At 37.7% G+C, this 14,628-nt stretch overlaps 1 protein-coding gene across 6 annotated transcripts in view; it reads left to right on the top strand.

Annotated features, from left to right (window-relative positions):
• Window positions 1-14,628, top strand: part of LOC106875740 (putative ATP-dependent RNA helicase DDX28) — a 23,812-nt gene extending 9,184 nt beyond the window's left edge. For 4 of the 6 annotated variants that reach the window (XM_052971887.2, XM_014923988.3, XM_089360217.1 and 1 more), the window contains exons 7-15: window positions 91-162; window positions 1,917-1,992; window positions 2,797-2,903; window positions 4,213-4,374; window positions 5,176-5,272; window positions 6,233-6,378; window positions 8,470-8,562; window positions 10,491-10,643; window positions 13,647-14,628. In XM_052971887.2, the coding sequence (XP_052827847.1) occupies window positions 91-162; window positions 1,917-1,992; window positions 2,797-2,903; window positions 4,213-4,374; window positions 5,176-5,272; window positions 6,233-6,378; window positions 8,470-8,562; window positions 10,491-10,643; window positions 13,647-13,739 (999 nt within the window). In that variant the 3' untranslated portion in view covers window positions 13,740-14,628. The remainder of the gene's footprint in view (window positions 1-90; window positions 163-1,916; window positions 1,993-2,796; window positions 2,904-4,212; window positions 4,375-5,175; window positions 5,273-6,232; window positions 6,379-8,469; window positions 8,563-10,490; window positions 10,644-13,646) is intronic. The other 2 variants (XM_052971888.2, XM_089360218.1) reach the window with 1 other exon arrangement.

Raw genomic sequence — 14,628 nt, 5'->3', positions numbered from 1 at the left:
ATAATTTTCTACAATAGCCTTATGTAACTTCAGTATCTTCACACAAACTTTTGATTGTCATTCTATTCACTTTTTTATTTTTAATTCTAGTCTGTTATAAAGGACCTGACAAAAATTATGCCTTTAGAGCCTCAGTTAATTCTTGGAAAAGTTGGATCAATGGTAAGATTTTTTGTCCTTAAAAAGACCTAATTCATCTCATTATCTCCTTAACTCAATCATACTCCCCCCCCCCACACACACACACACTTTACCTTCTATTTGTCTTGATCTTTAACTACAGTCTATTTCTGTAAGTCATAAATTCCACCAGTAAAGATGCATCATCTAGTGGTTAAAATTTTGCACTCATAATTGTAAGATTGTGGTTTCAATTCCAGGGATGTTTGACCTCATGACTGGCACGAACTGATTAGATTTTGGGATCGATCTGGTACCAGACAATGATTCTGGATTATTTGTTATATTTACTTTATATGATTTCGATCTTACGTTAACTTTCAAGTCTTTCTCAATTATCTCCCTTTAGGCTGTAACTCTTTTGAATGGTGAATTTTTTAACTTTGGCTTGTATTAGATAAGGATAAACTATTTATTACTGTTACTAAATTTTTTACAACCACCTTCACTATCCATGACTACCATTGGGATCGATCAGGTACCAAACAAGGATTCTGGATTATTTTTCCGTTTATTTTTACTTAATTTTTTAAAACAGTCAGGTTCATTTTTAGTATTCTCGTTTGTGAGAGCAATCGAGTTTATTTCAGCTATTCTCATTTTAAAAATCATCTCTGGCTAATCGTTGAGAGGACGTTGGTGTTGCTGCCTTCACGAAGGCTTGCGCCCACTGAGTGCTCTTGTTATTATTATTATCATTATTTTTTTTTTTTGTGTGTGACTCTGAAAGGATGGAAAGTGAAGTAGACTCCACTTTTCATCATTTTGGAGTCAATGTGATTGACTTACCTCCTTCCTCTCAATGTGCTGGCTTGTGCTAAGATTTGAAACTATTATTATTATTATTATTATTATGACAGCAAGCTGGCAGAATTGTTAGCACGCTGGACGAAATGCTTAACAGTATTTTGCTCATTGCTCTGTGCTGAGTTCAAATTCTGCTCAGGTCAATTTTACCTTTCATCCATTGTGAGTTGATAAAACAAGTACCAGTTGAACACTGGGGTTGATGGAATTGACTCATCCTCTCCCACAAAATGACTGCCCTTGTGACAAGATTTAAAACTATTATTATTATTGAGCACCATCCGAGTGGGATCACTGCCAGAGCAGCTGTCTGGCTTCCGTGCCAGTGGCTCGTAAAAAGCACAATTTTAGCATGATCGTTACCAGCGTCGCCTTACTGGCACTTGTGCCGGTAGCACATGAACAAACCATTCAAGCGAGGCCGTTGCCAGTGCCACTGGACTGACTCCTGTGCATGTGGCACGTAAAAAATACCATTTTGAGCGTGGCCGTTGCCAGTACCGCCAGACTGGCACGTAAAAGCACCCACTACACTCTCGGAGTGGTTGGCGTTAGGAAGGGCATCCAGCTGTAGAAACTCTGCCAGATCAGATTGGAGCCTGGTGCAGCCATCTGGTTTGCCAGTCCTCAGTCAAATCGTCCAACCCATGCTAGCATGGAAAGCAGACGTTAAACGATGATGATGATGATTCAGTAGTCTTATTTTTGTCACATACTTTCACTGCACTACCGAGCGCAGCTCTGTGTGCCTTGGGTGTGGTTTGTTGTGATGCTCTTATTTTCACTGTATTGAAAGTGTTTTATGTAGGATGTGTCCGGTGCCTAGTATGTTACATATACTTCTTAGTCCTGGTGTTTTTGTTATGTATTTGTCTCAATATTTTTATTATTATTATTATTGTTATTTCTTTCTCTGTATCTAATATTAGGAAAAGTTGGTGTTGAATAATAATATGGACATTCTAGTAACAACATCTGGAGCTTTGAAAGCAATGTTGGCAAAAAGTAAGTATTGGGATTGATGTTTCTAGCAACTGTCTTTTAATAAATCATGAAGAAACGTATCTACACCGCACTAACCAAATTTATCTTAATCCCTCTAAGCTACAATCACTACCTTAACCTGAACATCAGAATCTTCATCATACCCGCACTATCACACTAGAACCCACATTATTAAACAACATTTCCACCCGACACCTTCAGAGGGTCACATTACATTCTCACACTTCTACATAATGCACCCAATTCTTTGTACCCGTGATTGTCACACAATACACACCACTTTACAAACCTCACTGCCACACACTACTTCCTACTCTGCGTGCTTGCACTGTCTCACGCACTATTATCTTACACAACATACCTACACCGTCACACTACATCCACTACAACATATCTGCACTAAAACCCACACTGTTACACGACACCCCTCACAACATGCACATACTGTCATTCTCCACCCTAACTACTCTAAACATTCTGTACATATTATGTGGCACGTAAAAGCACCCTCTACACTCTCGGAGTGGTTGGTGTTAGGAAGGGCATCCAGCTGTAGAAACTCTGCCAGATCAGATTGGAGCCTGGTGCAGCCTCCTGGCTTGCCAGTCCTCAGTGAAATCGTCCAACCCATACTAGCATGGAAAGCGGACGTTAAACGATGATGATGACAATAATCATCATCATCATCATCATCTCACCATCACCACTACCACCATCACCATCATCATCATTATTATTGTTATTACCGCCATCACCAACATTCACCAGTCACAATGAAACTCTTTCTAATATTGCCATTTTCAGACAGGATAAAGTTCCATAACCTCATGCAGCTGGTATTAGATGAAGCAGATACATTATTGGATGACAGCTTCCAGTCTGATATTGTCAGCATCCTTAATCACATGAAAGTATGTATTTAGTCTCTTATGTATTTACTTTCTGTAGAAATTGGTGCACCAATGTACTGTCAGTGGAGTCATTTAGGATTTCACTTTGCAATCATATGATCCTGTTGTGTGGAACTTTGTGTAATTTGGGAAATAGAAACTTGCACGCATACACATATATATATTGAGAGAGAGTCTTCAGTGTATTTCCCTACTAGGCTGGATGCCTGCCCATCACAGGAATACTCATTTTTGGTAGGTGAATGGACTGGAGCAATGTGAAATGAAGTGTTTTGCTGAAGAACACAACGCATCACCCAGTCCAGGAACTGAAACCACAATCCCAGGATCACGAGTCCAACACCCTAACCATTAAGCTATGCGCTTCCATATATATGAATTATACTTAATATACATCAGAGAGAGATGAAAAATCATCCTGCTACCTACTACCAAGAAGACCAATTGCATTTTGGCTTTCTTGGGCCTTGTTTTGCAGTCACAGGCTTAGATGAAGTCTATCACCTTTGATATTACTGGCACTCATTTATGACAATATGTGTTTCAGTTGATCCAATCACTGGAACAGCCTGCTCATGAAGTTAATGTGCAAGTGACTGAGCACTCTACAGTCTTTAACATAGTTCTCGGGGAGAATATGACAAGTCTGGCCCTTTGAAATACAAGTACTGCTCATTTTTCCAGTTGAGTGGATTGAAGTAACATGAAATGAAGTGTCTTGCTCAAGGATCAAACTCATGACCTTGCAACTATAAGCCAAATATCCCTAATCACTAAACCACATGCCTTCACACCTTTGGTGTAGGAAACCGTGAGTAATATTTTCATCAATATTGCAAATAGCCATTGGTTTATGCAATTGAAAACTGCAGTATCTTGCTTGTCAGTGGTGTATGTGCATTGACTATGATACATAGATGGCTATTTTAATTTAATGTTGCTTCATTTGTATACATTGGGTTTTTATTCAGCCCAGCATCTATTTGCAATATCAGTGAATATACTATTCAATCTTTCCTATGTTAGAGGTGACAGATTTCGTTTGAGGATGACGTTTCATTTCCATTCTCTATATATTATGTTTTTAAACACGACACATCTCTAAGAGATTTTATCTTAGACAAAAACTGCAATATTTTGCCTCTCAACTGTGTGTGTGTGTATATATATATATATGTATATATATACATTAAGTATGATATATAGATGGCTGTCTTAATTTAATACTGTTTTCTGCTAACTGTTTTCTGTTTCAATTTGTTGCTATACATCTGATTGTCTTGTCTCGATTTGTTCCTTTATATTACAGGCACACATCAAAACCATGTCACCTGCAGATCTCAGTGCTGCTGCTTCTTCTTCTTCGTCTTCTTCTGAACATGCAGCTATTTCAGTGAGTGGCACTCAAATAATTCTTGCAGGTGCAACATTACCAACAAGTTTGGATGCAAAGATTGGTAACATTATCCCAGTAAGTTTTGCTTTCTTGTATTACTTTTACTACAATGGATTCTTCTTGATTCTGGTTGGTTTCATGTTGCTGTTACTCTGGTACTACCTTCTTATCCCTTCTCTCATCCACTATATAGTCCCCCACCCCATTTCCAGGCTCCACACTATCCATTATTTCCAATTCTTCCTTCCCAGAATATCGGCCCTTTGGAACTCTTTCTCTGCAGTCATCAGTTTGCAACTTATTCAAGATGAACATAAGCCACAAGAACCTCACTGGGTCATAGCCCTTGCACAGGCCATGAGATCAGTCTTTTCTTCCACATCTAAAAAGCTACCTTCCTTCTCTCTCTTCCATGTCCTCTATTTTTCTCCTTTCTCTGTTCCTCTTCTTCTTTTCCCCAATCTTCCTATTCCTTCTCTCTCCCCTTCTCTCTTTTCCATTCTACCATTCTCCCTCAAATCCATTGCATGCGTGTGTGTGTGTGCACATATTCTATCAATGTCATCTAAATCTCCATTTATTTCATTGCAGTTAGATATCACTAAGTTGGCACATCTAATCTTCTAAACTAAGTACCATAGACTGGTATATCTCACCTATGTAATGAATAAGTACAAAAGTGGTACATTTTGTCTCTGTATGTGGCTACCACACAGTAGTACTTTCTTCTGCAAACAGTAGGCACACTGCAAAATTACCAAATGTTTTGTTAGTTGTTTGACCCCATTTTATTCTGTTTAAGGATAAAGTCTATTATGCTGTCTCAGTCATATGATTCCCCAACTTTCCCTTACAACTCTACTTGTTATTTTACAGCTAGACACCTTTACCAAAGTGACTACAGAATATTTGCATCATATTCCACCTCACATCAAGCAGAAATTTGTCAGACTTTTACCTTCTGAAAAACCAGGTAAGTAATTCTAATGAATATTCATCATTAAGGGAAGCTGTTTGATCTTCATAAGTTTTTCTGTGACATTTGATGCCTTAACTAATGATTTTTTTTCTTATACTTTGTTGATTTTCATTCTTTTTCTTAAATGTTTACACATTAACTTTTTATTCCATGGGTTATGTGCTTCTACAGACTCTTGTTATCATCATCATTTAACATCTACTTTCCATGCTGGCATGGGTTGGACGGTTTGACAGGAACTGGCTTGGTTTCTACCGCTGTAGTATTGGAAATGAATGACACTGCTTGTATGACAATGACACTCATTTACAACCATCATGTTATGTCAGGAAAAGGAGATACAAATACACACATACATATACATGCATAACATGTGTGTATGTATATATAGTAAATCCCCCAAAAAACGAAAGAACAAACACAAGAAAAAAACAACACGAGGACATGATACATGCAGAGTATTAGTAGTCCTCGCATTGTTGTTTTTTCTTGTGTTTGTTCTTCGTTTTTTGAGATTTACTATTTACCATACACTCACATGGACCCCAGGCCTTCTGACTGACTTTGGAGTACCTAATTTGTGGAATTTTTTTGTACCATCGGATTACATTACCTTGTTCATTTGGAATACGCCATTTCTGCACCTTGATTATATATATATATATATATATATATATATATATATATATATATATATATATTTATATATGATGTACTTCTTTCAGTTTCCCTCTACCAAATCCACTCACAAGGCTTTGGTCAGCACAAGGCTATAGTAGAAGACACTTGCCCAAAGTGTCGCATAGTGGGACTGAACCAAAGGCCACATGGCTGAGAATCAACTTTCTTAACTGCACAACTACGCCTGCATCTGCATTTGTATATGAAACAAATTATTATTCTGTTATGAAATGTGAGAAGATTAAATAATAATGAAGAAGATTTTGCTTTCAGGTTTTGTATTGAAGTTTGCCAAAAAGAATAAGATGTCTTCGGTGATGTTATTTTGCAAGGACAATTCTAGCAGTTATTGGTTATACAAGTTCTTAGAGGAAAATGGTGTATCAGCTGCTCTGTTTAATGGAAACGTCTTTGCTGAGGTTAGTGTGATTTACTCTCTTTTACTCTTTTACTTGTTTCAGTCATTTGACTGTGGCCATGCTGGAGCACCGCCTTTAGTCAAGGAAATTGACCCCAGGACTTATTCTTTGTAAGCCTAGTACTTATTCTTTGTAAGCCTAGTACTTATTCTATTGGTCTGTTTTGCTGAACCGCTAAGTTATGGGGACGTAAACACATCAGCATCGGTTGTCAAGCGATCTTGGGGGCACAAACACACAAACATATACACACATACATATATACGACGGGCTTCTTTCGGTTTCCGTCTACCAAATCCACTCACATGGCTTTGGTTGGCCCAAGGCTATACTAGAAGACACTTGCCCAAGGCGCCATGCAGTAGGACTGAACCCGGAACCATGTGGTTCGTAAGCAAGCTACTTACCACACAGCCACTCCTACGCCTTGAATAATTAAACTCTTTACCTATTTTAATACTTTTCTGTGTCTTTTATTTTGTTACTTTCCATTTTGTTTGTCATACTGAAACGTAAGGTTGTTTTCACAAATTTACACATTTACTTATTCATCTCATCAACCCCTGGTCATTTACAGTCTTGAGTATGTGGGTTCCATAGTGTATATGTGATCAAGATCACAACATACCTTCTTAACAGGACCCCAGTCTGTCACAACTGGTTAAATCTGGTTTCTCACACCTACCCTCCACCGGTGTTCTAAAAATAGGCAATCACATCATTAAAATCTTGAGGATACAAGTTAATGATGGTTAATTCAAACAATCATCCTCATCATCTTCATTGTTTAACGTCCGCTTTCCATGCTAGCATGGGTTACACGATTTGACTGAGGACTAGTGAACCGGATGGCTGCACCAGGCTCCAATCTGATCTGGCAGAGTTTCTACAGCTGGATACCCTTCCTAACGCCAACCACTCTGAGAGTGTAGTGGATGCTTTTACGTGCCACTGGCACGAGGGCCAGTCACGCGATACTGGCAATGGCCACGCTCAAAATGGTGTTTTTTACGTGCCACCTGCACAGGAGACAGTCCAGCGGCACTGGCAACGACCTCGGTCAAATGATTTTCTAATGTGCCACCAGCACAAGTGCCAGTAAGGCGATAAGCATTACATTCAACAGAAAAGTCTGAATGCTAATGGGTTATTCTTTTTGATTACCAACCCACCGGGGATTGCTCCTGGTTCTTTGATACAAACTTCTTGGAAAGTGAACTAAATTTAAACTTAACATCAAAATTTCATGATGTATCCAAATCACCATCTTAAGAATAACAATAGTTATTTCATTAAATTCTTCATTATCCTTCAGGCAGTGTATTTTAACAGAAATATGGTAATAAATGGGTTAAACAGTAAAAAGCAATATTTTACAATATACACTATGCTTATTCTATTCCTTCAAGTAATAAGGGAAAGAACAAGAGTGATATCAAATATACTTTTCTGGCCTATATTAACATCAAACTGAAGCATCCAGCAAGCATCGTATAGCATGGCTCTTAATTATGTGATTATGCCTCAGTCATTAGACTATGGCCATGCTGGGGTACAGCTTTAAAGGATATAGTTGATTAAATCAATCCAGTACTATGTTATGTTGAGTTCTTATTCTGTCAGTTTCTCTTTGCCAAACTGCTAAGTTACAAGGATGTAACTCACACACATACATACATACACACACATGTGTGCGCACACACACACACACACACATGACAGGCTTCTGCACAGTTTTTGTCTATAAATTCACTCACAAAGTATTGGTTAACCTGAAACTATAGAAGACACTTGACCAAAATGCTGCATAGTAGGAGAAAACCTCAAACCATGCAATTACCAAGTGGATTCCTTAATCACATACCTGTAATATGCCTGTAATATATTAATTCATTGAACAAGAATCAGCTATGAACCAACTTTTAAGGGATTATGTTTTGTATGGAACTTACCTACAGTTTTATTATCCTGTATATGTTTTGTAAAATGAAGCATGACACATTTTGCCATTTTATAACTACATTGTTTTTTTTTTATGATGATGATGAATTTATGTTTGTCAGTTTAATAAAAAAATGTTTTCCTTTTCAGGAAAGGAAAGATATTTATGAGAAATTTATGAATCAAGAATTCCGTATTCTAGTCTCTACAGACATTGCTTCCAGAGGTTTGGATACAACACATGTAAGTATGCTGGAATTATAATGGAATTAAACAAGGAAACAATTAAGTGAATTGGTAGAGTGATGGAGAAAATGCCTTGTGGTACTTCACTTAATCAGTTATGTTCAGAGTTCAAATCCCACTGAGGTCAGTTATGCCATTCCTCCTTATGGAATGGATAAAACAAAATATTCTACTATACTTCTCTTTTATTGAGCTTCTTGTAACTTGAAGATACACCCTGACACATCCTCACCACCATCTACTTTCTCTTTCAACTGGGGCAGGTGTGTATCTCTCCTATGGCAAGACACCTGTTCCTGTTCTCTATCATACTTTAATCTTTCATCCCCTGGCATAAAGCCACGTCCCTCAATACAACTCCCCACTCTGTTGCGGGATCTTGTCTTGTGAGTTATTTGTTGACCTCATTGGTGCCAGTGCCTCATTGAAAGCACCCAATACACTCTGTAAAGTGATTGGCATTTGGAAACAGACAGTAGAGCTCAGTTCACTCTTTTGGCTTGCCAGCTCCTGTCAAACCATCCAACCCATGGAAAACAGATGTTAAATGATGATGATGATGATGATGTGGTTGATATAATCAACTATTGTTTGCTTCCCCAAGATGTGTGGTTCTGTGAGTAGCTTATATACCATTTGTTTTTTAAAATATTAAGTTGTTGCTTATAAATCATTGAAGGTGGGCAGTCTTAAAGAAACCTATTGAAAATCTATGTGGTTGCACATACTGCAGTAAGGTGTACCCATGTTGGAGAGCAGAACTTATGGGATGACCTGATACATCCAATCTGCTCCACTTGTTGATAAAAGAAAAGGCATCTAGTTGTTGCAAAATAACCAAAGTAATGAAGCTATGGGGTTCATTGAATTGAAATACTAATAATGTCCATCTCCTTACACTGGTCCTCTTTTATATATGAACAAAACATGCCTCTTTCTCTCTTTTTAACTCTTTCTCATAGACCCACATTTCCTGGCCCCCTAACCCTCTCTTTTTTTTCTTCTCTCTTTTCCACTACCTTTCTTCCTTTCTTTTTCCTGATGAAGGACTCTAATGTCCAAAATGTCAAAGACCCTCTTTGTTTTTTTTTTCCTTTTCAAACATAAAACTAATAACACCTTTGTGAAAACTTATTCCACTCATGTCTTTCCTTGCTTTTGGTCATTCATGTATGTGTATATATATATATATATATATATATATATATATATATATATATATATATATATATATATAAATTCTTTGTCTCTCTGTCTGTTCCCTATGTGTTTTCAAATGGCTCGACCAAATCAAATCAAATTTTACAAGGTAATAGCATTACACCCCGCAAGGAGAGTATATCCACTGACAGCTTTTCAGTGCATTCAAAAATCACTTATTCACCAACCCCAATTTTCCATGACAGGTTAGGGCCTGGATTGCTCCAAACAGACGCTTGACATGTCGCTTAGTCGAATTGGCCCATCATTTACTCTACAAATGTTTTTGTTGTCAATTCTTCACTTTCCTGTACCACCTGTTTCAACATAACTGTAATATATATATAACTGTAATATATATATATAACTGTAATATATATATATATATCAAGATGTCTGTCTGCTCGCGACGGTTGGGAACATCCAAGACAACTAGCATAAGCGTGGTACAAGTACCAACTCACTTTCGCTAGCGAAGTAGAAGTAGTATAGAAGTAGTAAAGATGTGTGTCTTTTGCCTTCTATTTCTGCCTCTTATATATATATATATATATATATATATATATATATATATATATATATATATATATATATATATATATATATATATATACACAAACTATGCCTTTTTAAACCCAAGCAATGCCAGGTATCTCTGCTAATATATATATATATATATATATATATATATATATATATATATATATTCATTTTTCTGTGTCTAGGTGCAAACCGTTATGAACTATGATTTCCCTCATTTCGTCTCTGATTACATCCACCGTGTTGGGCGTGTTGGACGTCTTGGTTCAAATGCAACCTCTGAAGTAATTTCTTTAGTGGCACACAAGTATGAAGTGGAAATAGTATGGTTGCTTGAAGTAAGTATCTGTAACTAATTGACAATAATATTGCTTATTGAAGCCAGCCTTATTGTTTTGTTTTTCAGTTTTAAGAGATTTGTCAGATAAAGAAATCTACAGTGATTTAGTCAATTCAGAGTCAGAAATTGCATCAGCACATATTAGTTGTTTACCCTTGACAAAGGCACAGACGTCACTGAGGTTAAGAAGTTTGCTTTCCAATCACTTGGTTCCAGGTTCAGTTCCACTGTGTTGCACCTTGGACAAGTGTTTTCTACTGTAGCCTCAGGCTAACCAAAGCCTTGTGAATGGATTTGTTAGATGGAATCTGACAAAAGCCTGTTACATATGCATATATATATGTGTGTGTGTGTGTGTGTGTGTGTTACTCTCTCCTTGTCTAGACATTGCATAATAGTTGTAAATGAGAGTCACTATCATATAAGTAGTGTCATTCGCATCTGTCCATGTGGAAATGTTATCTTTCTTGAAAGCAGTTGAGAGTTAGTGACAGGACTAACCCTAAATCTGCCTCAATAAACTCCATCTAACCCATACAAGCATGGAAAACTGGGTGTTAAAATGACGATGATGATGATGATGATGATAACAATGACATTTCCATTGATCTGCTTAACCAATACAAATTTGCTATAAGATTATATGTTTTTTCAAACTATCATTTTTAGAGGTGAAAGATTTTTCTATATTCCATCACCATCATCTATGTCATTATTTAACGTCTGCTTTTCCATGTTTGCATGGGTCACACAAAATTTGTTATGGCAGATTTTCTGTGATCACATGCCCTTGCTGTTTCCAAACAAGGAACAAGGTAATATTTCCCCATGGCCAGATACATTTTACATAGACTAGAATCGAGCAGCATCACTTGTATGGTGCTGATCATCATTAATACAACCACCACGTGATGTCAAGACAAGCAAATGCAAAAATACAACTACACGCACACACACACACACACACACACACACACACACACACACACATACTGACACACATGCACATTAATGTATTGTTAATCAATCATTGGAAGTGGTGAGGTTTGAAATCAGGAAGCTGAGACTCACAAAGGAGAACATGAAAGAATGCAACAAGTGATGAGATTCTGTGCTGAATCCAACTAAACTATGTTAGCATGGAAAACTAAACTTGACTTGGTGGTGGCAGTGGTGGTGGTAGTCACTGTAGGTAACAGCAATGTTACCTTATGTTACAAATTTACTGTTGTATTTTTGTGCTGATTTACTCTTTTTGAGCTTTGTTATAGGCTTAGTAACTAATCAGGCTGAAGTGGCATCTTGGTTTTTGTGATGCAAATATGACAATGTTGTATTTAAGATTATCTATCTAGTTTTTTATAACTTTTGCAGGTGTTTTTGTTGTGTTCACATGTGGGAGAGTGTGGCATTAGATTGTTCTTTGTGTGTTTTTTGAAAGAAACTAGGCTGTCATGTCCTTATTGGCAGATGTTTGCTCAAATACTGTGGTTTACAGTCCAAGAGATGACAGGGAGACATTCAGTGCTTAAGACTGAAGCAAGTTTAAAATTTTTCTGGATATAGGCACGGCACAGGTATGGCTGTGTGGTCAAGAAGGTTGCTTTGCAACCATGTGGATGAAATCTTGGGCAAGTGTCTACTATATCAAATTAGCCAACCAATGCTTTGTGAATGAATATGACAGAAGGTATCATATGAATGAATAGACAGAAACTGTGTGGAAGCCTGTCATCTATGTGTGTGTGTGTGTGTATAAATTATCATCATCATCATCATCATTGTTTAACGTCCACTTTCCATGCTGGCATGGGTCGGACGGTTTGACTGAGGATTGGCAAGCAGGAGGCTACACCAGGCTCCAATCTGATCTGGCAAGGTTTCTACAGCTGGATCCCTTCCTAACGCCTACCACTTTGAGAGTGTAGTGAGTGCTTTTTACATGACATCAGCATGGGGCCAATCAGGCAGCACTAGCATTAACCACGCTCAAAGGTGCTTTCTACGAGTCACCGGCACGGGTGCCAGTCAGGCAGTACTGGCATCGGTCACAACAACAATTTCACTTGACTCAACATGTTTTCTCAAGCACAGCACATTGCCCAACAATTGAAGGAAACTCTTAAATGGTCTGGTTATGCAACACTGGCATTGGCCACAGCTACGATCTCACTTGGCTTGCCAGGTCTTCTCAAGCACAGTATATCTCCAAAGGTCTCGGTTGTTTGTCATTGCCACATACATACACACACATATGTGCTGGTACCACATAAAATGCACTGTAAAGTGGTTGGCATCAGGAAGGGCATCTAGCCATAAAATCTATGCCAGAACAGATAGCAGAGCTTGGCACAGTCCTTTAGCTTACCAGCTGCTGTCAAACCATCCAACCCATGCCAGCATGGAAGATGGACATTAAATTATGATAATGATGATGTATGTATATATAAATGTGTGCTTGACCATTGACATTGGTTTGTAACTTAGCATATTGTGGTTCACCTATCACAGTTTATCATTTAAGCTTATATTGATTCCTCCGCGGTGTTGTTTTGCATTTATAATAAAATAAATATATACAAATTATAAAAATGATTTTAAAAAATATACAGTACAGTACTGTTTCTACTTCACGGATTTTCACCTTTCGCTGGGAATTTTGGAATGTAATACCCGTGATAGTTGAGGGATTACTGTTGTACTGGATGGATTTGTTCAACTAAACCCTGAAGACAGTGCTCCAGCATAACCACAATCCAATGACTGAAACAAGTAAAACATAAGAGATAATTCTTCATTCTCCATCCATGTGTTGCTTTGAGCAATCTAGCTAAAAGACCAACCCTTTAGCAGCTTGGACATTGCAATGCCATATTCTTTTTGCATCTTCAATTTTATAATTGACGACAATAAAAAAACATTTACTTCTGACAAGTCTATTTTTTCAGTATTTTGGCAGAATTTGACTTTTAATGTTTCTTTTTCCCTTCTCTGTTTTCAGATGGCAGCTCGGAAAATGACCAAAGTCCATAACGTCAATGCAAATATCAAACGCAAACTTGTAGGGCGGCATGTACAGACAGAGAGAAAATAACTAATTTGAAAACATTTAAGGATTTTGAGAATGTGTATGTGTGTGTGTGTGTGTGTGTGTGTGTGTGTGTGTATGTATATATATATATATTCGTGTGTATGACAATTTCTTGTCAAAGACGATGTATGAAAAAGCTGCTCAAATAATTTATTTATGGTGATGAAATATGTGTGCTGTACATTTGCTCACTCCTTCCATCAAACCAATGTTGCTTGAACAGGTGCACCATACCTCACATGTCATTGGACTAATTACAGAGCAATGTGAAAGGAAGTGTTTTGCTCAAGAACACAACGCACTACCTGGTCCAAGAATTGAAATCACAATTTAACGATCGTGTGTGCAACACCCTAACCACTGGGCCATGTGCCCTCACATATATACCTTAGGACTCTCATTGATTTGGCATATGGGGGCTCAGCAAGCCAGCTACATCATGTTCTCAAAGTGTGATGGTGTTGGTGTCTCATTCTGCTGAACAGCCTGTGTGATGAATATTATTATAGTGTGGGCAAAGTTTTTGCAGAGCCAGTTCCACTCTCATCTTTCAAACTTGTACTGGTTTGGTGCAACAAAAGCCCAGTGGTTACCCGGATGCAGGATTAGTATGGAATTACCTTCTCATAGATGAGCAGTTAAAAACCTGAAAGGCCCTGGGTTTGTTAAATGGCCTGTGAGTGACATTCTTCCAATGACATGCTAATTAACCCATAGTGGAGGCCCTGGCAAGTGCTACTACTCCAAGTTAGAGTAAAAATTAAGAGATGGTTCCACACTTCTTGGAACCCTTAAGCCCCTCTACTAAATGCAGTTTAAAGTAACACCAAGGACTCTGTGTTTGTGTAATATACACATGCACACAAAATAAATTCTTTTTAAAACAAGCTTA

The sequence above is a fragment of the Octopus bimaculoides genome, chromosome 11 (genome assembly GCF_046866305.1).
Source record: "Octopus bimaculoides isolate indiv1 chromosome 11, ASM4686630v1, whole genome shotgun sequence".
NCBI classification, from domain to species: domain Eukaryota; kingdom Metazoa; phylum Mollusca; class Cephalopoda; order Octopoda; family Octopodidae; genus Octopus; species Octopus bimaculoides.
Note: the sequence above shows the minus strand (reverse complement) of the source record. Positions and strands in the feature narration are given on the sequence as shown.